The sequence below is a fragment of the Neodiprion pinetum genome, chromosome 2, assembly GCF_021155775.2.
Source record: "Neodiprion pinetum isolate iyNeoPine1 chromosome 2, iyNeoPine1.2, whole genome shotgun sequence".
Classification (NCBI taxonomy): Eukaryota; Metazoa; Arthropoda; class Insecta; order Hymenoptera; family Diprionidae; genus Neodiprion; species Neodiprion pinetum.
In genome coordinates, this window is record NC_060233.1 from 37,574,159 (window position 1) to 37,599,679 (window position 25,521).

Genomic DNA, 25,521 nt, shown 5'->3' on the forward strand with positions numbered 1-25,521 from the left:
TCTCAGTTTAAAGGGGAACAAAGTAATTTATACGATTGGGCCGATTTTATAATACTGTACCCAGATAGAACACAGGTACGGAGTCTCAACGACCGTCTCTAATATGTATATTAACCTTAATTAACGCATTTCACGGATAGTATGTGTATTTTAGACGGTCGTTTAGACTTTATCTATACTGGTTCAAAACACCGGCAATTTCGGTTCCGAGGTGCAGCTGACTTTTCGACCGAAGTTCCTCGTTCGGAAACCAGTTAACGCTAAACTCGTGTTTTCCCGAGTACGGAGAAGTTGCACCAGCGAGCGACACGAAGCCCGAGGCGAGTTGTATCCTGAGTGCTGAACAGCGAACAGTGAATAAGGGACGAAGGAAATATGGAGTGCAGGTAAAGTAGGTGTACATTCTATTCTTTGTCAGGCAGTTCAATGCATATCGAAGAAGTACTGTCAACAGAGCGGGAATATAGGTCAGCAGACTCGACCCAGTTCGACGTCTGCATGCACATGGATTGATGGATGCGGGTTGCAGCGAAGTGGCGAGGCAAGCCTTTTAAAAAAGTCCCGAAATATTCGTACCCCAAAATTGCACATGCAGCAAAAATGACAGTCGGTACTTTCCTTTCGCATTCTTGACAGCAAATTTTTTTTCTGGTACATTAAGAAGAATTTGTTAAAGATAATAAACCACAAATTATAGTTCCACATCCAAATGCGATCACTTGCCGGAATCCGAATTGCGATATCGGTGCTTGGTTCATCGAAGAGTAAACTAATTTTTTAACACGATTTCTACTTCTATTTTAATTACGGTCGTAAACACGTACGGGTGCCTGGCCGAGTGGGTAGATGTTTAGTCGAATTCTTTGAGAGCCAAGAGACTGTTAACGTCTACAGTGTTCATGATTATGAATCGTTAATGAAACGTTTAGGCGAAGTAAACACAACCGGGGTTTATTTTAAAAAGGATTTTTATGCGCAATATTCTATCCCACTCTCTAACGATAACACCATCCGCAAAGCTTTTTGCGAGTTTATAAAAGGGGCCCTGTTTCAATGAGTTTCCCAAGGAGCGTATGGCGTTTTGGTTTTCCACGGGAGGGAATGCTTGTGCACTATATTTTCACGGATCTCAAAAAGTTACAATATTTAGAATATAGACAAAAAAAAAAAATTATAATCAGATTTCCGTACGCGCATAATGTTATTAGAACAATGTTAGAAGAAGCAACCATTAGATGTGGCATAATTGGGTGCTAGACTTGTTTGGAATAAAAAATTCATTTGACACTCAAAGATTACTGTCTGATTAATGTCTAAATCATATTTAATTCCTTTCTTCGATGATTTCCAAAATACTTGTTTTTTTAGTAAATACCTTTCACCCATACTCTGCAGCCATGACGCCGCGTTATCAAAGCAATTAAGAAACGAAGTTTCCCGTTTAACCTATTATCGGGTTTTTTAACATGGTCCTGATAGTATTATCCACGTAGCTTCCGCGGGTCGATGAGCTTAGCAAAAATTTCCTACGAGTACAGCCCTTACCAATTGCCAACAAATCGTTCGTACCGTGAACCCTTTCTTCAATACCCGGATAACCGAGGTGCTGACCACTGAGGCTGACAAGTTATTCGATATCCTGTTACATGCGTAGGTTTGGACGTAAGTGAACCTACGATGCCGATGTCACAAGCAACTGATTTGTGACTTAGTTTCCTGGTTGGGTATCAGAATTTCACCGCAATCGAATCCCGGCGAACAAGTACGGGATTCTCTAGCGTATACCTACAATATTAAACGATATCAACGACGACGGATTTTTCTTCCCCCACGTAACAGCGAATCAATTCACGGTCGGTACGAACTGGACTGGATCATTTCTCACCCAAATTGGGTTAAGTTTAGATGCAGGGTGCTCGACACGTTTTATTGCCCCGCAATACCGGAAGCCCAAAGTTTCGTGAAAATATTGTACAAGTAAGAATTTGATTCTCCAGTGTTATACTCCGAAATTCGGGAAAGTTTTTAGCATCGCGACTGGTGGAAATTCCGAGCGGGTATCCGGGACAACATTGAACGAGAACCAGGGGCGAAAGAGATGGATAGATGGATGGATGGGTGGGTGGGTGGGTGGTTGGGTGGGTTGGGCCTCCTTTGTGACAAGGGCAATATTGTACGCGAGATTCTCTCTGAATACACAAGCCGCTGTCGCGGCGCGTTTCTCGCTGCCGAGAGAGAGGAAGCAGTGAGAGACCGAAGAGGAGAGATTCGAGAATGGCGAGAGGACGGAGAAGCGAAGAGAGAGGGAACAGCCGAAGCCACTTAGCTGTTCATCAAACAAGCGACCATGCACGCGGCCTCTCGCTTCCTGATTTTGCATTTTTCATTTACGCCCACGACCGGCTGCCGGTTATATTCCAGTTTCAAGGGAGCCTGCGTCAAGGCGAGGGTCGAAATCCATATTTCTATGCACGCGAGCATCGAACCAGATTGTAAAGATAGTCGGTAGGGATACGATGCGTAGACATCTGTACGAACATGTATAACCCGTTCCGCGGAGGGTGATTCGCGTTGGGTGCGGGCACCCGACAAGGTAAATGAATATTCAATACCTTCATGATTACCTATAATCATACCCTCCGCGTTCAAGTGCAAGGGCTGCGCAGCTTTCAGCGATAACGGGACCAGTTACGCATTTCCACTTCGACAAGTGGGGAAAGCACAGAGCCAGTCACGTTGTAATTACTTTATGCAGAGGAACTCAAACATTCGGACTGATGAAACATTTTCATCGTCAACGCACGTTATTTGTCTTAAAATTGCAAACTGATCGTTAGACTGTTTTTAACTACCTACCAGGCTGTCTACTTCCTCAGAGAAAACGTCACCATCGTATATATATATATATATATGAGTGGAGAACATGTTTCGTAAAATCTTTCGTGGTGAAAGAAACAGTGGCCAGTCATAATATCTTTGTTATCTTTATAAACCGAAGCCCAGCGTAACATTGCATGGTCAAATTAGCATCTCGTACCTACAATTGATTAATTGTAAGTAATTTTATCGGTGGTACGAAGTGTGAATAAGAAATATATTTCGGTAAAGGTCCTTGGTCTTTTGTGAAAATAATCATCAGTATTAGCCGTGAAGTTCAATATTTATGCAAAGTTTTGTTCCTGCTGTTTTTCTCGCTCCTGGTAATAAATGTCATGAACCACTATACGAACGGGCAGACCCGACGTGTATTTCACTTTTATGGTCTCCGTGATTTTCTCTGTGATTTCCAGTAAATTTTTGCTACCCATCATCTTTCACCCTCTTCAACAAGGCTTCGTAAACCAGATATTCCAACAATTTTCACACCTTTTCAATATTCAAGAAAGAACTGGATGACATTTTTTTTTTGTCATAATACAAACTTGATCGACGTATCGAATTCCGTTCTACCGCGGATACTTCCTTCTTCCCTACAAAAAGTACGATTGCACGACAAACTGGAAAATTTTTCGGACTCGTCACCGTCAGTTTCCACTAAATTTTTCACTTTCCATCTCTCCACCAAGGCTAATGGATCTCCATAAATAACTCGCGCCTGTATAGACATGGATAATTTAACAAGGCAGCAAATTCAGGTCGGATAGCGATTCGCGACCGTCACAACTTGTAAGTGCCTCAGTCGCCGTGGGAAAACAAGCCTTCTCACAATCAGTGTTCAAGCTAAACCGATGAAAATTAAAAAAATCGAAATCTCTTGCTCCGTACTTGAACCTCTTGAACATTTTCACTCCCTCGGTAGCATAAATATCGTATTTATACTTGCCTATAATAGTTGAGCATCGCCGATCTTATCGTATTGCATGCATAAATCCATAGGTTGTGACCCTGCAGGATGTGCACACTACAAGTTGTGCAAATCTATCAGCATAATATGCATGGACTGAAATTTGCGTGTGTGAGTTTGCCAGTGCGCCTGCATGTGGGTGGCAGAGCGATATTAAATACTCGCTAGATGCGCGTTGCGCGAAGTTTCACGGAGGGCGATTCCTCGCTTGCTCCCCAAAGAGGACGAAAACTACTAGCTCACATTGGAGGTGAGAGAGTAACTTCGAAGTTAGAAACTCCTCTGGCCTCAGGCGCCGGAATAGCATATATTTGTATGTAGCTAGGTACATAATGCGAAACTTGTTACTAGCTGCTTTTTGTAGCAAAATGATATTGCGCCACCTATAATATAACCGTCAGAAGCTCTTTCCTTCGAACCATTGAAGCCACGTGTACATATATATATATATATATATACGGATTCCAAGGTTGATTTCGCAGTCGAAAACTTCTCGTCAGTAATTGTTATAACTGAGAAGTAATAATAGTTATTTAGGGACAGAGATTCGCTTTGATGAATAACTTGGCGAAAGAATATTACTCTCTTCGTCGATACGTGTGTAAAATTTTTAACACCAGCTTCCCCAGAATTCCCTGTGTTCAAACCTTAAAAATTGTATTTCGGAAACAGAAATTTCAATCCATCTTCCCGGCTAGGGGGCTGGTTCTTTTTAATCGATGCTCTGCGCTGAGTCACGCAGAAAAATAAGTGCCTCTAAGAGGATCATATTTCATGGCTTCTTATTAATCGAAGTCACGTCGAAAAAATAGCAGCAAAAAATAGTGTTTATAAAGTATACAACTTTCGGTTCTATTTCCAAAAAACTCTGAGACCCGTGGAATGTGTTCCAAATGTCAAATAAAATGTATAAAATGTAAGTATGTCATTTAAGAGAAAAGTTTTCCACGATTTTCCCCTTCAGATAAATCTGTCCGAGTTCTAAGGCAGAGTTTTTACGGCATCCAGATATGAGTTGTTTGTTCAGTTTCGAAGGTTTTCTCGAAGATTTTAAGTAGTTTAGTGGCTATTCGTGATAAGTTATCGAAGTAACTGGTTTCTGTACAACTAAAGTGAATGAAACCGAACAAAAGCTGTGTTCATAGAGTTTCGGGATAAGGAGGCATATGTTTTTTTTTTATTTTTCCACCGTGAGTCTTTCGACAGAGACAGTTGTCAATATTTTTCCTCATTTCTTTCTTCATCTTTTTCCCCGTCGATAATTCCACCGCGATCCATAATACATGCTGCACAAGTCCGTGAGACTATACATATCAAAGGGATACAGAGTCGTCTTTCATCTCTGCGGGCGACAAGCCGAAAAGTGGTTCAACAGAGTCCAGAATCGTGGAGAGGTAAAACAGACGGGTGAAACAAATGGTAATCCAATTCGATATTTTTCATGAATTGTCATGGAAATAGGACGATATTGAGATCGAGGAAAGTGCCGCGGGACCGTGAATGTCAAAACCAATATGCACGGCCGTATCTTAACGTCGGAAAAATTTTACCATCTCGTAAAGTTAGCGGATCGCGTATATACGTGATGTGTTACCTATACGTTTCCTCACCTTATACTTATGCGCCAATGTTATTGCAAGCGTAAAAATAATAATAATTCTAACTTCTTCCTCGTTTTTTTTTCGTTTTTTTTTCCTTTAGCTTGTATGCTTTCACAAATTTAATTGCAATTGAAAATTCTTTTACAATCGTAGCCAACTCTAGCTACTCATTGAAACAGATGTGGTGTCAATTTATACAGCATCCAGGTTGTAATATCAAGAATGTACTATTCGAAATGCAAAATACATTCCGGAAATTAAAATACTTCGAGAACACGTTGCTCAAACAGCAATTTCCGAGAGTGGGTACCAGTTACGGCAGTGAAGTTAAATTGCATTTTAGAAATTACTATTCTCCATTTCATTCCTGGCGAAAATATACCTACGTAATCTCTATCTCTCTCAAATATTCGTCGCGAAACGCTGAAATTTACCCTGTGTAAAACTGTTTATAAAATAACATTTGCAAATGAGTAGATACAAATACGTGTCTTTTTTTTCAATCAAAATTTTTGCGATTCGTCGGAAAATCTTCAAGTTTTATAAATTCAATGTACATCACAGGATTTGACGTGTAATTTTTCCGAACGTACATACATCGTCACGTATTAAATTACGGAAATACCTACGTGAATTTTTCCTCGGTATTGGATAAATTTGTCTTTCTTCGGAAAAAAATAACTCCTCGCTGATGCAGCGTAAGACTTTCCTCACCGTGCCTTAATATCGCAGGCTGAGGTCGTTCGGGAATTCGGGAACTTATTGTTTTCCATCCCAGACTGGGTATTGACATTTCAAATTGAGTAGCAAGAAACATAAACTCACGCCTACGGTTATACATGATATAAGCGTTGACTTTGTTCTTTTTTTTTTTATTCAATTCTAATCGCAATTCAGAATTGTGGACAAAAAGGAAAACATTCTACTATACATCTGATCGATAAATATTTCGAGCATAAATAACAAAAAACCAAAAAAAAACTGGCAGGGCCGCTCGTTTGCAACTGGCGTGGTATTCATGGAACCACTTAGCAAGGGAATAGGCACTCGAAATGTATTCGCCTAATAATATTCAAAGACTAACGCGAAGTAGTTTTCGTCGTGTATCGATCGCGTTACGTTTTGTATCGCACTTATTGTTAGTCCACCGTAAATAAATATATATATTTTTATCAGAAGCGTCGCGTCGATTTCTCTGCTTTCGGTACAACGTGCGTATGTATAAAGAATAACGATATACTTGCACTGTCTGTATCTTTCTCTGAAGCATTTAATATCCAGCGTGAACGACAGAGACGTAATATAATTTGATTGATGTAATATAGGAAACCCGAGATCTCAAGTGCCTGAAAATGAAATGTCAATATCGCGTCGAGTCTTCGGAATTTGATAAGAAGAGAAGATCGATAATGTAATATGCATTAGTTGAAACGAGCCACACTTTTACACCCCGGCAAAATGGGAATCTGATGGTGAGACGTGAACCAAGTAACCGCTACGATAACTCGGAAGAATGTTCATTCGATAGGTATACACATAACGTTTGTCGAAATCGTTCTGAAAGTTTCTACAGATCTCCTATCAGACATCTTGTCCCCGAATATATTGTTTTTCTCTCTCATTCTCAGACCGTCATTCCATCCACCCTTCGCCGAACTGAGATAAGACGAGATGTGAAACGTACGAAGAGGTCCAGAGATACAAAATTGCGATGTCATTGTCCGTCACGTTCGCTGAAGGTTAGTTAATAACGACAGGCTTCAAGTACGTGCACCGGGTGCCGAACGCCTTTTAACATCTGCTTGAAATTTGAAATTCATATTGATCGAAGATCTTGGTGAATCACGTCTGGGATAATTTGCACCTGCCGATACAGCCAACGATTTCAGCGCATGCTCTTCGGTCTAAGCGGAGGTAAAAATGAGAGCAAATGGATACACAGCGTTAAACGCCGGCGGAAACTCGGTAGGTTCAATGGTGTTCCCATGTTCTGACAGTGAGTGACGGTGTAATGCGAGAAGACCGGGCATTAATTTCAACGCGATGCGTCTGTGCGTGCGAACCGCCATTGCGTGGTCTCGTCGTCTTATACCTACTTATATTGTTGTAGGGCGCGTGCCGAACCAATTTTCCTCGTCATATATCACCATTACCCCATTGTGTAATCTCCGTGTCCCGCCTAACCTTGTTCTCAAACACTTATCCGCTTCCCCGTGATGGATGTGCAGGGATCGAAATTCACGCTATGAAAGTTATACGGTCTTCCACAGGTTACCGCATTTCCGGTTCAGTGGAAGTTCGGTTTGCCGCATATTTGTCACGTAGCTTTTTATCTTATTTAACATGATTCCTAGTTTGAATATTCGCTGAATCGTTTCAAGCAATTTTAAGATGATTTTGGTACCTACGTGTTCGAAGATTTGATCTGTTTTGCTGGAAATCGTGTCAGGGAACGTGACTTTTCTGCGCTTTGAGCTATTCGGGGACAGAAGTATAGCAATTTCACACGAGCCGCTGGATCCTTTTGTATTTTCAATCTTACACCTACAGTTTCCCAAGAACTGTATATGCGATCTGCCTGTTATCTGATCTGGATAAAAACACCTCGCATTATGACCAACTAAATATTTCCAAGTACCATTTTTGTTGCGATTCGATATCGAATTATACAGGCTGTATTTGCCAGGTTCGAGGGTCGCTATAAGGACATAGATTTTAACGCTGACTCAGAGATATGATTCGGAAAGCTTCGCCGATAAATCCTTCCTTATTTAATCCACGCGATTTATCCTTCATCATAAGAGTTATGAATGGAAAGTCCTCGTTGCCATTGGGTTCAGAAATAAGCTACCTTGAATTATTTGTTCAGATTATATTACCCTATTATAGGTATAAATGCACGACAGCAAAATAAGAGGCAAGGCCTGAAGAGACCTTGAGGACAAGCACGCAACGCAGCGAGCTTCGGAGTGCAATTTTAAGCAATTTCATCTTATTTCAACCCTGAAGACGAACAGCGTGCTCATTCGGTCTGCCAATTTTGAAAAGTACAAACTCACCGCTCCTATTCGTATGAAAGAATTACCCGCAATCAGCGAGAACCTCGGTTCCGTAATTTCGCGGTGAATTTACTTTATTTTCGTATTTTACCCGGCTTTATCCATTATAAACCGTCCCCACAAGCTACGGCCTGTTTTACCTTTACATATTCTGTAAATTCCTATTCTTGGTACGCACGTATAATATTCATTTGTGAAAGCAATGGGAATACGTTTGTGAGAAGTCTGCTGCGTGCAAAAGGCTACACAGATGTACGAATCTGTCAACTCTGGGATTCCAGATTCAGTTTTATTAAGGCTTCTGCCAGGGCTTCGAATGCGGTGAATACTAAGCCGTGACCATTGATTACAGTGTTCTTTCAGGGCTGCTCTCTTATTCCTTCATAAGTACGTCGATTTTTCATCGTTTTATGGGTTTTCATCATTCCCAACCAGCTGCTGTTCTCGGCTTCGATGGAATTCAATAAATTCACCCTCTTTTGCTCCAATTAGTCATTTATATACCCTAAAAAAGATCAAGAGAATTCTCGCCAACATATACGTCAAAAACTGATTACGATTATTCGTTAACCCTTCTTTTGCAAGTGGAAGTAATGCAGAGTATAGAAGTGTATTTTGCGAATATCACGGTTCGCTTATTTCTCTACACAAACAACGCGATTCAATCATTACTGAGTTTCAATTAGAAGCCGAGTGGCACGGTTAATTTAAACTGTGAACATCTGATTCGGAAGTCTCGCGATTGTTGTTTCAAACGAAAATAGCAGAGAAAATGCTACTGGAACCCCTCACTTTCCATTGAGAACACACCGTCTTGCACCCTTGGCCAGATACTTTGGCCTAGTTTTTCTCAAGGACACCCTTAGAGCCGAAGCCGCGAGAGAAGAGGAAAAAATTTCATGCCTCGTTTTTCGCTGCTCAACACGCGGAGAGTAAATCCACTTCTGGCATCAGAGAATCTTATCCCGGAAGTCAACAACCGGTTCAAGTATGTGTATAGAGGTTGGCAAATATTCTTGCCAGCACATTTTAAATGGAAATGCACCCCACCAAAATATGCGTTTCCTATAGCCAAGTAGTATAATCCATTCGTTTCTCGAATCCATGCAATTTATTGAGAATCATGTGACTATATTACAACATTTGTGTGTCAAACTCATGATCCAAAGTGACTTTTTGATCCTTGATGGCCGACAGCGTGCAATTTGGATAAAAAAGAAGTTCTTCAAATGTGCTTGGATTAACCGAGAAGTTCAGCTGTCGAATATACGTCCGCAGTGATCAGATTTTAAAACACATGCGTGTAATCTAACTCTGCGCAACTTGTGATCAAATGCTTGAATGAAACTTTCGAATCCGACGAAATTGTCTACTCGTCAGTCGGAAAGTGACTTGTGTACGCTAGAGTCGTAATTCGCGAAGCGTAATTATCGTTCGAAGTTTATCTTACGTAGTCACGTGACTCGCCTCGAGTGAAAAACGTCGTGTTTCTGAAAACTGGAAAATTCCTGTGCTTCATAAAATAGACGTTGCGAAGTTGGTTTGAAGGAAACTTCAAAAGTTCGGAATTGATTTCCGAAACACAGCTGTACGTGCGTGCCTGCCGGATTAAAGTTCGAACCGAATCCCGGCCATTGACCATTTCCTACCTCCATTTCCCGATGGTATTCGCGCCGATGGTTATACGACGATATAATTCTCTCCTGTCCTAATTCTCCACAGCGGCGCGTCTTTCTGCATAGCGTCTATCTATCCGGCTTTCCGCGTCTCTCTTTAGAGTACCTCCCTCTCCTTCTGCTCTTCCTCACTTAATAAATATGAGAAGCAGCAGCATTTCCCCCGAGAGAAATTCTCGCAATCCTGGGGACCGGGAGGTCGCTTGCGCCAACTATACATATACACCACTGCTAGAGGACAAAGCCGGTTTATAGACAAAGGTTTCTCTACGTGGTGGCGAATGCTGCAAGGTAGTTAACAACTGACCCGGGATTCTCGCTTTCGACTTTTACACGCCTCAATTCTCCGGTTCTTAAGAGGCTGAAGCGAATGAGATAAAGGCAAGTTGGCACAGCGGCGTGTAGTTCGTTTAATCAACGCGCGAGATAAAAAGAGCTCAAATTTTCTTTCCGGGGCAATTAAATTTGTCCGAAAGTTTCGCATTTCATCGCTCACGCTTTACTCGTATCTTATAGCAAAACCGTGTCAATTTTTAAGTCCTACTTTTCAACGGAACTAGAACGAATCAACAACTGATAGGTACACGAATTCTTCGAATCGCCTTCAGAGGAAACCGGATGAACTTTCAACGTATACGATGCACGTGAAATTGGGGCAGAATGTTATTAAGATCGAGGTACTTTATACGTATACGATATCCACGGCGGAAGACTCGGGGCTGTTATACGGTTTTCCGAGAGGGGAGAACCGAGGGAATTAGAAACTACGGTTACTACTACGCGGTTCTAATTAACTCGGGTTGTCTCCAACGACACGCAGATATTTTTTCCTTCCCAGCTTCGCGTACCGCTCGAATCATCATTCTGCACCGGCTCGGTTTCCTCCCGAGCCAACCAGGAAGAGCTCAACCTTAATGCTTATTAAAACCGTCGAGGAGAGCGTCTCGAGTAAATCGAGTAAATTTTCGACCGTGCGGAGAGGTTGAATTTATATTGTATATAAAGACGAGGCTTATGCTATATACATATATACCACATATAGGAGCGCTATTTTGCTGACTCAACTTTCTGAAAAATCACAATTTCCTTGCAAAATTCTCGAGTATTAGATACTTGAAAGTTTTTCAATTTGTTTCACCTCGGTACGTTTGGTGATAAGAAACGGAAAAAAAAAACCTAAAAATAAATAACGGCAGTTTCCCTCCCAGAAATATCCGCCCTTATTTAAAACAGCTCAGGGGGTTTTCGCATTGACGCAAACCTCGAAATGATGAGCGAAAAAATTTCATTGACTCACCTGCGCGTCGGCGAGAATCCGGCGCATCAAGGCCAGGGTGGGGTGTGGTGTGACGTCATCCTCGAGGGGTAGAAACGCTTCGCCCTCCTTGTTCAAGCGATTCAGGCTCTTCAGAGCTGCAACGGATAAATAACAACGGAGGTTTAGTCATGCAGGGGATGATATAGCCCGCACCCTACGGTACGAGCTTGTGCGTCATGCACGTATACCAACACTCAAATCCACATGTCGATAATTTGGCAATAATTTAACAGCTTGCAAAGAATTTATGTTCTCTCGCCCCTCCCGAAACGATGTATAACTTTCCCAAATAATCCGTCGTTGGCATTTTTACGGAAAACGAGATACTCGACCGCAGTGGGGGATGTTTGAAAATAGTCGTATAGGTATGTACCTACCATGTTGTCTACCCATACCTATAATACTCGTATGATACCTCATGCAACACGTGTAGAAGTTAATTAACATCGAAATTCTGTTTTCCCAGTATGCTGTTTAAATATTTGCTATCTTCTGATCACTAGATGTTCAAACCTTTGAAGTCGATAAAGTTGTATTGGACATCGAATAAGCTTAAACTTGAATCCACGTGTATTTCACACTGGATTAAGACAGGTGGCAAAAGAAGATGACAGCGATTTGAGTTTGAGGGCTTTATTATTTATACTTTCACGAACATTTTAGAATTTTGTCTTTCAAATTGATAAAAAAATTGCGACATGGCGCGTATAAGTAGCGAACGACTTTTAACTCGAGGGCTTTTGCGGTGGAGCATCTCCTGATATCACTGTCCATTTCGTAATACGTAGAAAAATTTTTCCGGGTTGAAAATACCTTTTCGGGTTCAAGCTCATAAACCAATGGTTAAAAAAAATTCTCTTTCAAAGATATACGATTACAACAAAAAATTATGAAAAAAAATTTGTATGTTAAAATTTTGGGATTGCAGTCGAAGATCTAGCCACGAGCTCGGATCGATAGACAAGTTTTAAAGATTGTGTCCAAGTGTTTTCATTTTCTTTAATAATAAAATAGGCATGATTTTATACTCCCCGCCCCCCAGAACATCGCAAGGCCAGTTCGGTGATTCGCATCGATTCGTCCTTTAATATCGTATATGATAAATATATGCGGAGGTATTCGATACGTGTATCCAGTTCGGAGTAAAGAGTGTAGGATTTCGTACAAAGGGGGCCAAGGAAGAGTGTCATAGGCTGAGTGCGTCGCGAGTGAACGCTACCTTATAGCAAGTATGTAATATATCACTTTGGGAATCGACCAAATGGATTAAACCCTCTTCGCATTTCGGGGTTGTAGCTTTCTCGCGCGCATGATTCCATGTGCCGAATATATATATTATGTGTATATATAACCCAAGCGCATGGTGTATACCCTAAATGCGTAAAACTTACCTTCCTCGAAGGGTTGAACGCGCTTTGCGAAGGCCCTGGAGAACACCCCCCGGGATTTCGGGGTCTCGACGCCACCGTCGATAGCCGTGCTCATGTTCAAATTGGTTTTCAAGTTTTGGCTTGTATTATACTTCTCAGCTTCGATCACATTTCTTTCACAGTCTATAATAATACATGCACGCTGTGTTGTTCGTCTGAAAAGCAATGAGACGCCGGTTTTTATTTCTCGGTTCGATTCCTCGTCGCGGAGTCAATTTCGCAATTGCGAAACCGGATTGGAAACGTCAATGATCAACGTCAATGATTCCGCAGATCTATACCTCGGATCTGATTACCAGTCGAGTGCACGGTGCATTTACGGTCATCGATTTGGAATTTCGCTAGTTGATCGACCCTTCGCTTCCGGTGAACGAACGCTATAATGCGGCAGCTGTGATAGAGGAAAGTAAAACACTAATTTCGGTCACTTGCTTCGATTCCAGCGAATTTTTCCAACCGGCAATGTCGAATTTTGCGAAATTCGATGCTCGTTATGTTAAATAACGTACAGCTCGTTTAGAAAACTCTTCGGTTTTCAACTATAACTGTAGGTATATGTATGCGAAAGGTATTCGTCTGAAAATAGGAACACATTTAAGCGTATATTGCAACTCACTCGGTTCTAGTTAGTGAATATTTATGCAAGACTGAACCTCGCGTTTACTCTAATAATTAATGAAGCAGAGGTACATTATAAACATACCGCAACCTACACAAAACACTCCTCGTTAAAAAGGTAAAAACTTTCTCGTACATATTAAAGACATACTTGTAAAAAGGTGAAATGAAATTCATTCCACGAATTTTTATTTTTATTCATCTAGCTTGTTTAGAAGATTTTTTCTTATGGAATTCAAACCTTCCAACTAATTAGACGTCTGAAAATTTAACATCGCATTCGAAGTATTACTTTGTGATTTTTAGCATCTTCCAATCGTGCGCAATTTACTTATTTCTCCTTACAGTCAATGCACGGTAAAGTGATTTGCGAGTAATTGTTATCCATAAAAAAACGGTGTCGTCACTAATTAAAAACGGAGACGCGAGCGGGTTTTCCGAGTTCTGATCCTGCTCGGAGATGCAACGAGGCCGAATTTCGTCAGGCCAACGCTTTGGCTTGTAGGATTTCATTTTTCGCGGGTGGAGAAATTCCTCCCCTGTCCGACGCAATCGGCAATTATCAGCCCCCGGAACCATCGTCCTTCGATAGTCCGGCATCCAATCGACAAACTAACGTCGTTAGGCCAGGTCGTCTATACAGCTCCGCACCACTTGGTTTAGACAATTTGCCACGTCATGCGAACGGAAGAAATATCGCACCGGATGAGGTCGAGGGTCCTAATCAATACGAACAGAACCAAGCTTGCAATGATTTTGGGGGAAAAAAATGTAATCTCGACATATTCTCGAGGTTTTTGCCGGCCGCTGTTTCGCCAGGGCGAGAAATCGCGGGAGAAAAAGGTTCATTACCGGCACCCCGTATCTGCACAAGGCTCAAGGTGCCGTGACCTACGCGTAACCCGTCAAACGTACTGCTTAGTGTCCCGAGAAATTGGTCTGAACCAAGCGCAAACAAGCTTCGCGTCTAGGCGTTTCCCATTCGCATGCAACCATTCCGATTACTTCCCCTTGATAGTTGGAATCGCGTGTTGGGACGGCAAGTGTATTAACTTACAATTAGTGTTTATCGAGTCCCAGGAAATTCGCCGATTCCACCGCGAAGGATCACCTTTAATTCGTACAATCCGATGTAAGAGGGTATATAAGTGACCGATGTACGAAAGCTCTGGAAGACTTCATCTTTATTCCGGCGTGATTGAAATTGGCGGAATGCCAGATCCAGGCGTATTTTATCCATGGGATCCGAGGCGGCGAATATTGGATCCGAGAAATTCGATCATACTTTGTATTCGTCGAAAATTAGGAGTGTCGTTAATCCTGGCGATAGGCAGCCCGACAAGCCCGACGTTTACTCGGAAAGCTTAGACCAGGCGCTACTGTCCAGAAGTTTCTCAATCGGCCAATCAAGCAAGGTCTTGAAATTGGCTTAAACAACTCGGATTCGACGAGATTCTACGCGGCAATTATTCGCGTAATTTTACCTTTGAGAATTGGGAGGCGGAAGCGTACTGGCGGTATCCTGTAATTGCAAATGGGATAAGAAAAGGATCTGGAAGAGAAATAGCACAATTCCGGATGAATAGTTCATCCGGATCGAGAAGAGATATTGGATGATAAAATTACCCCTGGGTACATTATTGACCATGAGCGTATATCTATGGACGGGGATTCAACTCTACTATTCACTCGGGAATCCTCGAAATGTCCTTCGGGTGACTAACGCTCTTGATGCATTATTCCTTCCTGGTTTCTACCAAGTATCGCATTCTCTTCTACGGCTTGGACAGCCTTCGATGGTCAGTCGAACTATTCCAGAGAGAAGGCTGATTGGGAGAACCGTTTTTCGATGTGGGATACACGATCTAATTAAACTGATTGGATAAACGCGGGCTGCTAATATTAGGGTGGATACACAGAAGTTTGCGCTCCGTAGGAGGGGACTGGCTCTCGTTATTTGGGATCGAGGAACGTTATTCACCGAAAATTACTCATCGATATTACGTAGACGAACACGACGGGTATATAAATTCATTTTTGCACCAATGTCATCGTTTAGCACGCGAGTAACGAGAAGACGTTTTAATCTCACGTACGTAAATCTGCACGCGCTTTATTCAATTTAAGATAGGCAACGTCGTAATAGTATATACGCTTTGGATATGCATTGCACGTACAAACGAGTCTGGCATAAATTATGGTGAAGTTGTTGAGAGAGGTGCAGGGAGAACCGATTACATATACATGTAATTATAAGTTTTTCATCGAATTAAAACGAGGTAACACACCGCGTTATCATAACGCGATCTTACTCGGTCATAATGTTTTAATTAAAACACTCTAGAGTCGTGACGTATGGCAAAAAATTTGCCTGCCACTTTTTTTTTTTTTTAAAGTCGTCAGGTCGAATTGAAGTTTTTTAATCACTTGTAGCCGGACTTTAATCTGGCGGATAAAAGGTACGTTGAAATTTAACAGCTGACAGCTCACTTACTGGAACAGCTTGCACGACGCTCAGTTTATTGTCGGTTCGATCTATTTCTCTCAATTCAAGATTGAGAAAGTTGGGTTCTGTTTGATTGAACCAAAGTCTGATCGACAGTTCGAAAAACAATTTAAAATTCACAAGAAATTCTCAATTCCGTATTGAAAGCGTGTACCTATTTTGTTTACAAGGAATCATTTGAACGATTATTTGTAGTTCGATAGATTAGGCGCGTTCCTGTACTGTCTAAAATCTAAACACTCGTTAATCGGATGGCTTGCGACAGCTGTTTTTACTCGTGTAATACTTAGACCGTATCTGATTATAAAAGGGAATATTTTATAGGTATTAACTTCCACAATAAGAGTGGAAAATGTACGAGTATCGTTTTAAAAGAATGCCGATGGGAAACTCTGCTTCACAGAAAATACCCAATTTTAAAAGAAGCACAAACTCCCTTTATCGTGCGGGTCTCCCTAAGGAGCAAGTAAATTCCCAGGTAGACCGTTTGTACGTTTATTTAAAAAAAGACCAAGTTTCATCGCAGTTTCGTCAATGTAACTCAGGCAATGTTTGGGTTAACAAATATACATATGTATGGAAGTTGGAGCAGGTTCAAGCAGTGGCATTGATACCGGAAGTGGAAGAAGGCACATCGAACTAAGCTGGCGTCTGGAAATAGACGTAAGCATTTACCGTACCTTTAAGATTTCTATAAATAAAATTCTAAATCTTTGCCATCGCTGTGCATGAGCATTGACTCGGAAACGAGCACGTGCTTCGAGCCATTTCATTAATTTTGGAGTGAAAAGGAAAAGCTGAGTAAAGTTTACGCCGAACACGATGTACGTGGACATCAAACGGCAAATACCGACTCGGTCTCGGGATCAGGTGTGAGAATTGACAGATAAGCATCATCGTCACCGAGTCAAGTGGCAAATTCGGTATGTTAACGTTTCGGTCCATTAAATTTTTCGTTTCATCCTTTCGAGACGCGGAAAAAAGACTAGAAACGCGACTCTCAAATACTCACTGATGGATCGGACACGCGGTATTGTCATCATCTGCGTCACAAGTACAATAAGTAATCATCCAATCGCGTGCCGATACTGTCCGATATTTTAGAGGTTCGGCTACTTCCACTCTCTCTACTATCCATGATTGAATAGTCTGCCCATGGCAAACTTCGACAAGGATATCAGTTGGGCGAGACTGTCTCGCGCGATGAGTATTGATCAGAGCTTTTTTTACGCTAAAAATTTATTTACGTCGCATCCACGATGTTTAACGTGATAACGATTAGCTAGATTCGTCTTCTACTGTTCTGCTCGTAGGACGATAGGAAAACGGAATCAAAAACAGCGATGATCTCGAAAGAAAGTTGGAGAAAAATTAAAAAAAAAAAACGAGTCTTTGGCGTAACAAGCGAACCTGAGCTTTTATAATAGAAGCGACATTATTCTACGAATATTTGGAGAATTCAATTTGTATGACCGTTTTCCTTTTCTTCGATGTCTCGATTCCGACTCGAAGCTGTAATGCCAAGGATATACGGAGGCAGGTGGAAGGATGGCGAATCTGTGCCTGGTGGAAATAGTTTTACCCGTATATATTATTCCAACGGAAGAGTCTCTCCAGGTTTTGTTAAATTGAAAACTCAAACGCCACAAATCTCGTATCCAATATGAAGCAATAAAATAGAGTCCAGCTACCTTACTACTTCCGCTCTATTAGCCAAGGTCCTTATTCTGCAACTGCGCAATCCAACCGCCCCGAGTTCCCCCTGTGTTTTTATTCCCTCCGTTGGAAACCAATCGTTTATTCCACTCTCGCCAGAGAATCGTCAGCGAAACATTTCCATCGATAAAGTAATCCCGCGTGATGAAAATGTAGACGGAACAACAACGGGAACTATCTCGAACCGGAAGAGCAGAAAAGCTACCCGATTTGCTTTTATTTATGGGAATTTTCGAAAGTTCTGCCAGCCGAGCAATAAATAAATGCAAACAATATTCCTTCAGGGTTTTTTTTGTCAGTTATTGACGGCGTTGGTCCTTCCTGGCGTGCAGTCAAGCCACCGTGGCAGCAGGCACGAAATTAACAACAGCCCTGCGTGGTCCGTGAAATTTCAACTTGAATACTCAAGGAGTGACAATTCGAGCCCCGCGCATTGACACTGCGCCATGCTCTAACACGTATCTCGCATTATCCATTCATGAATATTCACGGTGCTGGAGAATGATTGAAGCTTGCCAAGAGCTAACTACCGGATCACTGTAAACGTACGTTACACGCATCCTGTCGAGTTCATGCACGCATGCTTTGGAATGGTGGACGATTTCGGTTAACTTTTAAAAAATGTTATTCCCCCTGACCTGCGGCCAAGGATTTGATCTCGGTGGAGCTTCGGCTGAGGAGAAATTATTCAGAGGTCATTCGAGAAGTTTGAAAGTATGCAAAAAGTTTCGCCAACATTTCTCAAATACTTCTTGTACTCGGAGACTTATCTCGTACAGTTCTATGCTCTACGCAAATCTCTGCCGTCCATAACTCATGCGGTAACTTTTTAGATTCCTTATTAAATTTCTACATACAGATATACGTGTTCTGCATAGAAATAAAAAGCGACCGCCTCTTCCGTTCCCTGTCACTTTCATTACTTGTCTTCGTGGCCAAAGCTCCGTGAAGCTGGTTCATCCGAGGCCGTACATTGCACGGTATAACGAAGGCGTTCTACTCGAACGGTGCAAAGCCAAACTGCAATGAAACGAGTCTGTCTATCCATAATCGGAACCGCTATGTAAATCCCCGGCAATTTTCTATTTTATATGCAACGCTGTTCGATGACAACCCCGGCTTGAAACGCCCTTCGCTTCAAGTTCCATCACGTCATAATGTATATGCATGGCGTGTACATCTAGGCGGAGTTAATTGCAGCGTAGAATCGCAGGGAGACGCCCCCGTGCAGTTAATTAGCAGTGTTCGCTATTAAACAACACGATCTTCAAAACTCAGCAGGATCAAAGAGCTTCGAACCTTTCGCTTCTGTCTAACAAATTTCCGGCTCTTAGGGCGCCAAGATGACGCAATTCCCATATTCTAATGGGTAAGGTAAACGGTTTTCGAGTTTCGTCGACAGCCAGCGGCGCGTAAAGTAAATATTATATATATTCCACGAGGGAGCGATTCGTTCCGATTTTCAATCACGTAAAAACGGTGAATAATTTTTCGACCACTTAGCGTTACGCTCACCGTTACAAAAATAGAGATCCAGAATTTTCGACATACACGAATTACGCCGTATCTGAGACTTTTGTATGCGATAATCATTCCATGACTATACTTTCATTTGCGTGCCATAAACAACGTTTATAGTCCCGTTCACCGACACTTGGACATTATGCGGAGCTCGTTTATCCTGGCTGCGATTCAACTCGAGAGATGAAGAGGTAATCTAACGGAGATCTTACGGAAATCGTCGCAGATAATGATCTTCGCCCGTTTAAGCGCGGGACAATGTAAGTATACGTACTCGCTATTTATACTTCCATATTCGGTGAGATGTTGAGGAATACTCGAAGCCCGCAGATATCTTGCTCTGTACACTTACGTCAGAGAATTGTAATATCTGAACGAGGTGCTGTTCGGCCACGAGTTAATATCTCTTAATTCGCGTTTTGGCGAAAGTCGATATTTCTTCCGTTCAAATAAAATACGATCCCGAGTTTAACACTTGTTTCAGTCTTGTGCACGTTGTACCGGTAAAATCCTGTTTCACTTAGATAGCCGGTCCGTTCCAAAGATTGAGTTTAAATTTTCATTACAGAATAAATGCGATATAGCGCAGGTTCAGCTGCGAATAAAAATAGACAATTCCGAACAATCGATGACGCTCAAATCTCATTTTCCCCAATTTTCGGGGGGATGGATTTTCCTTGCTAGCCTGCAATCTATCATTTTCTAGAACTGTTCGCGGTGCCTTCCTTGAAAACATTTTTTGGTGTATTCATTTCCGCGAACCAAATACCCGCATTATTCTTCTCTGCGGAATATTTTCAGATAGATAAATAAACTTTTGCCATTATGTTCGTCGAATGTAATTTACCGCGAGTCGTACCATTTCACGAGACGGGTAAACTTGAATCCGAGATGAAATTGGAAAGGAGGTATTCGATCGAGTCGGTGCGGTTTGTTAGATTTATCGCTACCGCGACCGCATCAGATATTTGTCAGAAGAAAGACATTCGCTCGATTGTTCAATCGAGCTCGATTTAATCCGATGCCGGTGCAACGCGAAACGCGACGTAGCTGTCCATCAGAGTGGAATCACATGTGTAGAATTAAAAAGTTTACGCTCTGGATATATAGTTATTATCGAGGACCGGATGTCCTTATAGAGCAAGCGTATAGACTGTAGGCAGAGCCACCGCCTACACAAAGGGTTCACAACGGCAAACCAAACCCATGCCGAGAGCGAGTTCAATCAACTTCAACTGAATAATAATACCGATATAATAAAGATCTCGCGACCTCGTTTCGAAGCTGCCGTACCGAGCCAAACTGATTGTGGATCCCAGAGAACGATAAATGCCCCTCGGATATTATATCGAGCTTTTCGGACCAGCTTCGGGTCATATCCGTTTGAGAAAGTGAAAATTTTGGCGAATCGCCACGCGCTCATCAACCCCGCGAGCTTTCACTCGACGACACGGGGTTCATTTTTGTCCAAAGTTTAGTTGTTGGCTGAAAAGTTGTGTGATTTTTTTTTTCATTACCATTCAGTGTATTTTATCGACACCTGGCGATATTTTTCGGCAGATGAAAAACAACCGATTAGATCGAGTTCGCGGATTATCCACGACGCAATCCACTAATGCGTTGAGTTTAGGTATTCGCAGAACTCTGGAAGAGCCGTGTTATATCCGTCGACAATATTCCGGAGGAGGAATGCGTCCGGAATGCCTGCAGAGTCTGCAGCGCAACGCAGCGAGGCGATCGATTTCGGAGATCCCGTTTTTGCATACCAACTAACCGATTCCGTTCTTCTGCCTCATGAAATTGTCAAATACATCGAAGCATGATCCTGAGGTAAAAATCCAGAAATGTAGCAAGTCCAAAAACGGTCATCAACGTTCGTCTGTTAACTTTTCACTTACGTTAAAAATAACGATAAAATATCCATCCCCCAATGTATAATGTAAAGAAAATGTAAATTGTAAACGTGATGAAGAAAGTAAAAAAAAAAAAAATATATATATATATTAATAACGACGATCTCATAAAACGTAGGAAACACTTTTTACACTCTATATTTCGTTTATTCTCAAGTGCAGCTGCTGCGGCATAACTCGAACGCGTGAATCTCAGCGATGATCCAGTTTCAACAGGCTGTTATAAAATCCGCAGCAGCTGCAGCACGCGTTTGTTGAAGTTAGCCGAAACACATGGAAATTCGCAATGATTGACACCGGCAGTACGATAACACGCGTTCATTAATATTGCATCAGCTTAACTGCACCGGTAAGTCGTCAAGTTTAGTCGATTTGTAATTTCGACGAGTGATGAGTCAGCGTAACATGAAATTACAACATACACCTTGACCAAACGAGCGTCACCGTTTTCTGCTACCACGATATGTAACAATCGATCTGTAAACAATGCCGCAATGCCACGAATTACGTTTAAACACTTGCATGCAGTTGTACGATTTCCCCGCGCGTTCTCATTCCAGTTCACGAATCAAATTAATATAACGAAAAGTCCGGAAGACTTGTTTTGTAATCATCGCTTCGGAGCACATATCGAACCTTCTCCCGGAGTACAATAATTTACGAATATGTGGAGGTTGACGAAGCTGACTAACACGTTCCGTCCGCCTCGACGGATCAAAGTAAAACGTTTGATCGTCAAGAGGAGATGAGCTTAGCTAATTAGCTACCGCCAGCCAATTTCATCCAGATTATTCATACGTCACAGTAACGGATGCTGTTTGTGTGTGTGCGACAACACGATCCAACTGTAGTACCGTGTGCCAAATGTAGGATAAATTTTTACACGTAATTTTAGAGGCATCGGATTTAACGACCACGAGGAGATCAGATTCGTTTAGCTATCGTAATGAATTTTCCTATATTTTGCCAATAATCTTAACAGACGAATCAAAGAATAGATCATTCGTTCTGAGCACGAAGTTGAAAATTAAATTGATCGTAAAGAAGCGTCAACGTAAAAGTTACTATCGTGTGTACCTTGAAGATTCTCAAATTTTTACGAAGGATATTGCCACATGGGATTATAAAAAATGTAAGACTCTGAATCGGAATTGAACGAATCGCGTTGACAGGCGTATCTCAGCGTAGATTTCGTTCGACGGATAAAACGAAATATCTCGCGTACCTGCCAAACGCGTATCATATCTGTAAGACATTCATTGACTGTGATCCTCGACGTTTCCAATCGTCAACGTAACTCCATACCACTCAAACTTCTTACCCATAATAACAATACGATTCAGTTCATGCAATAAAAAAAAAAAAAAAAAAAAAACGATCCGCACTTCTGGTCGACGATTAAAACTTCACCTCACTTAACTAATCAGCACGAATTTTCCGTCCCAGCACAACTATGACCGTACTTAATTATAAGTATAAAATAAGCCTTCGCACACTTAATCACCCCGGACTCGACGAGCTCTACTACATAGATGGTACGCACTCCTTAGGATAAACCGCGTTACGAGTCAGCCGAGTGTGGCCCAAGCCTCGCCGATTGCCGTCTGCCTGCCGTCGACCCGTAGGACCCGTCGACCAGGATGGTTGGGCCCGTAAGTCGGAAGAGGTGGAGGGAGGAGGAGGAGGAAAGAGGGGACGGCGAAGGTCCGATGCGGCCCGAAGGGATACCGGATTATTACAACCAACCTGGCTTGCGCCTCTCGGATGCCTCTCGCCTCTTCGGTCGGTTGTCCGTTTCTCCGTTCAACTGCCCGAGCTGCCCAACGGAGCTGAACTCGCCTCAACCCTTCGGTACAGTCATGCTCATCCTGCTGCTCGTAGCGATCGTGAGGTACAATAAATCTCGCGTGTGACTCTCTCGCATCCGGACGAAAGCCGCGCATCGAAGATTGAATTGATACCGCCTAACCGTTCCCGATGATACGTACGACGATCATGATCGGACTTAGTACCAGTGGTCTGTGAACGAGGGACTGCTATGGCTTAAGAGTTTAGTCGTTGCATCGCGATTCGGCGGGTTCGTTATTTTCTGACCAGGTAGATCAGATCTGCTCGTTGTACTTCAAAATTACTGGGGTTCGGATTGGGCCTGATAATCATTAGCCGCAGTAAAATGTCGTTGCACGTTGAGTGTGAAGTTCGTGTTATCAGGAATGACACCGCATTGAGAAAAATTTTATTTGACATAGTAACTAGAAAAATTCAGTAAAACAGGTGTCGTTAAAAAAAACTGTTTGAATATTGTTGGGATTACGAAAAACGAGGTATGCCTAACGATTTTGCGCTATCGTCGATACTTTTTTGGTTATTGCAATGCAAAATCAGTTTGTGAGGTTTACTCCACTTTTTTAGTTAAACAAGGCTTCAACCTCAATTTATCGTTGCACGAGCATTAAATTTTCGCAACAGTTACAAGAAAATATAGCAACAGTGATCCTAATGAGAAAGAATAGCAACGGATACTAGACTTTCCGGCGACAGCTACTAAAAAAACTAATTTTCATTTTGTACCTAGAACTATATTTTTCGATTGTGGTAAAAGATGAAAATAGTCAAGGACTGAGCGGTAACCGGAACTAACAAATTTCTCTCAATGCACAAATATCCAAATATTTTCCAATTCGAGATTTCTCTGTGCGTACCGAATTTAAGAACGTCAAGATCGTATGGTTGCGGAAAAACGGAGACAAGTTCGATGCTCAAAGAGAAGATGTTCGCACTGCAGGTTATATTCTATATGTATAGATTCAGCCTGACGACATTGACTGAGGCAGACGTGCCTACGCGTAACTATCTTTGCCTTGAGATTCGCTCAAGTTTTCGTAGTCTCAAACATCGTTTTCCTCAAGGCTCTCCGCTCTGCCACGCAAATACGAATGAAAGATAATAATTACCCACTTAACGTTCTAACATAATTGCGATTGAAGCATGCAGCACGGATGTCCTTTCAACGATTGACAATTGTGTAAAATGCGTTTTCACGCATAATACGTTACAGGTATACATGCTCTCGTTTGAATAACCCGACCGTGTGATTTATGCCAGGCAAATTACGTGCACGTTGATTCTGCGATGACTTTTGAGGGTTCGGCTGATATTCTATGTTGGAAAATAGGAAATACGTGTTTCGAGATAACTAGGTATATTTGACTACCTTGGCGGATACGTCACGTGTGTGTAATATTCACTGTCCGCATAAGTTTACCGGAAGTAGCGGGATTGATAACGAAAAGGGAAACCTCTGTGCGGATGTTGAATCGTGCGACGAAGTTGAGGGGACAAAAAAAGAGAAAAAAAATTTATAGGTTTGCAACGGCACAGGTTCAAAAGCGGCGAAGCTGCAATACGATATGCAGCCGGCTACCTGACACCAACAATACGCCATTGTGTGACAGTCGTTCAGAGTTTGCACTGTATGTTCCGTATACAATGTACGCTGCTGGAGTAAAAAGCCGTGGAGTTATGTACGAGTTTTCTCGTTCTGTTGCCGCAAGGTGCGTTGCGGCTATAGGTGCAATCGTTTGTTTAGTTTATGAGTTTTGCCATTTTTTTTTTGTCTTCCGTAAAGTTAATTATTTCGGCATCGGTTGAAAAAAATAATTTTTACTAGTCATAGATGTCCTCTCTCCTCATCGTCGATTCTTTTCATTGTTGGTTACAAGATGAACGATTGTTCTTAGAGAATTCATGCTTTTCCAATAAGCTTCCGAAAGAAGTTTTCAGTTCGTACGAAAAGGAGGCTGCAGCAAGAAGGAACGAATGTTTTATGCATGATGCATCTTTGAATTTAGAGCTCTGAAATACCAGCACGCCTTTGGCATTCAGAGGACTGAAATTTCTCTCAAGCGCTCCTCGATTCCTTCTGGCTATACTCGTATGGCTGTATAGATCACTTCTCAAAGATGCATAAACCCATTCGCTCATGGCTGAACGACATCGCGTAAATCTAAAAAATTCATCCTCTGCTGAGAACCGTGGATGCAGATTATTTGCCGTCTCGTTCTCAAAATAATTTTTTTTTTCAGGAAACATCAGGTTCGCGAATAGTTTGTATAATTTCTGAAATTTATTTTTACCACATTGAGTGAAAGAACGAAAATTACAATAGTAGGGTTGGGAAAGACGAGTAGAAGGTTGAACCGTTTCGCCGACGAAATTCCATCGATCTTTTTTCTCCCTCTTTTCGGACCGCTTATTCACGCTAGGAATTCGGATGCAAGTTGAACGGCAACCGCTGGACCATCTTGCCACTCGATGGC

General features: G+C 41.9%; 1 protein-coding gene across 12 annotated transcripts in view; it reads right to left on the reverse strand.

The window, feature by feature from the left end:
* Positions 1 to 25,521, reverse strand: part of Liprin-gamma — an 82,404-nt gene that overhangs the window by 28,187 nt on the left and 28,696 nt on the right. For 10 of the 12 annotated variants that reach the window (XM_046613808.2, XM_046613799.2, XM_046613807.2 and 7 more), the window contains exon 2: positions 11,478 to 11,593. In XM_046613808.2, the coding sequence (XP_046469764.1) occupies positions 11,478 to 11,504 (27 nt within the window). In that variant the 5' untranslated portion in view covers positions 11,505 to 11,593. Of the gene's footprint in view, positions 1 to 11,477; positions 11,594 to 12,889; positions 13,084 to 25,521 lie in introns of those variants that run through there. The other 2 variants (XM_046613804.1, XM_046613803.2) reach the window with 2 other exon arrangements.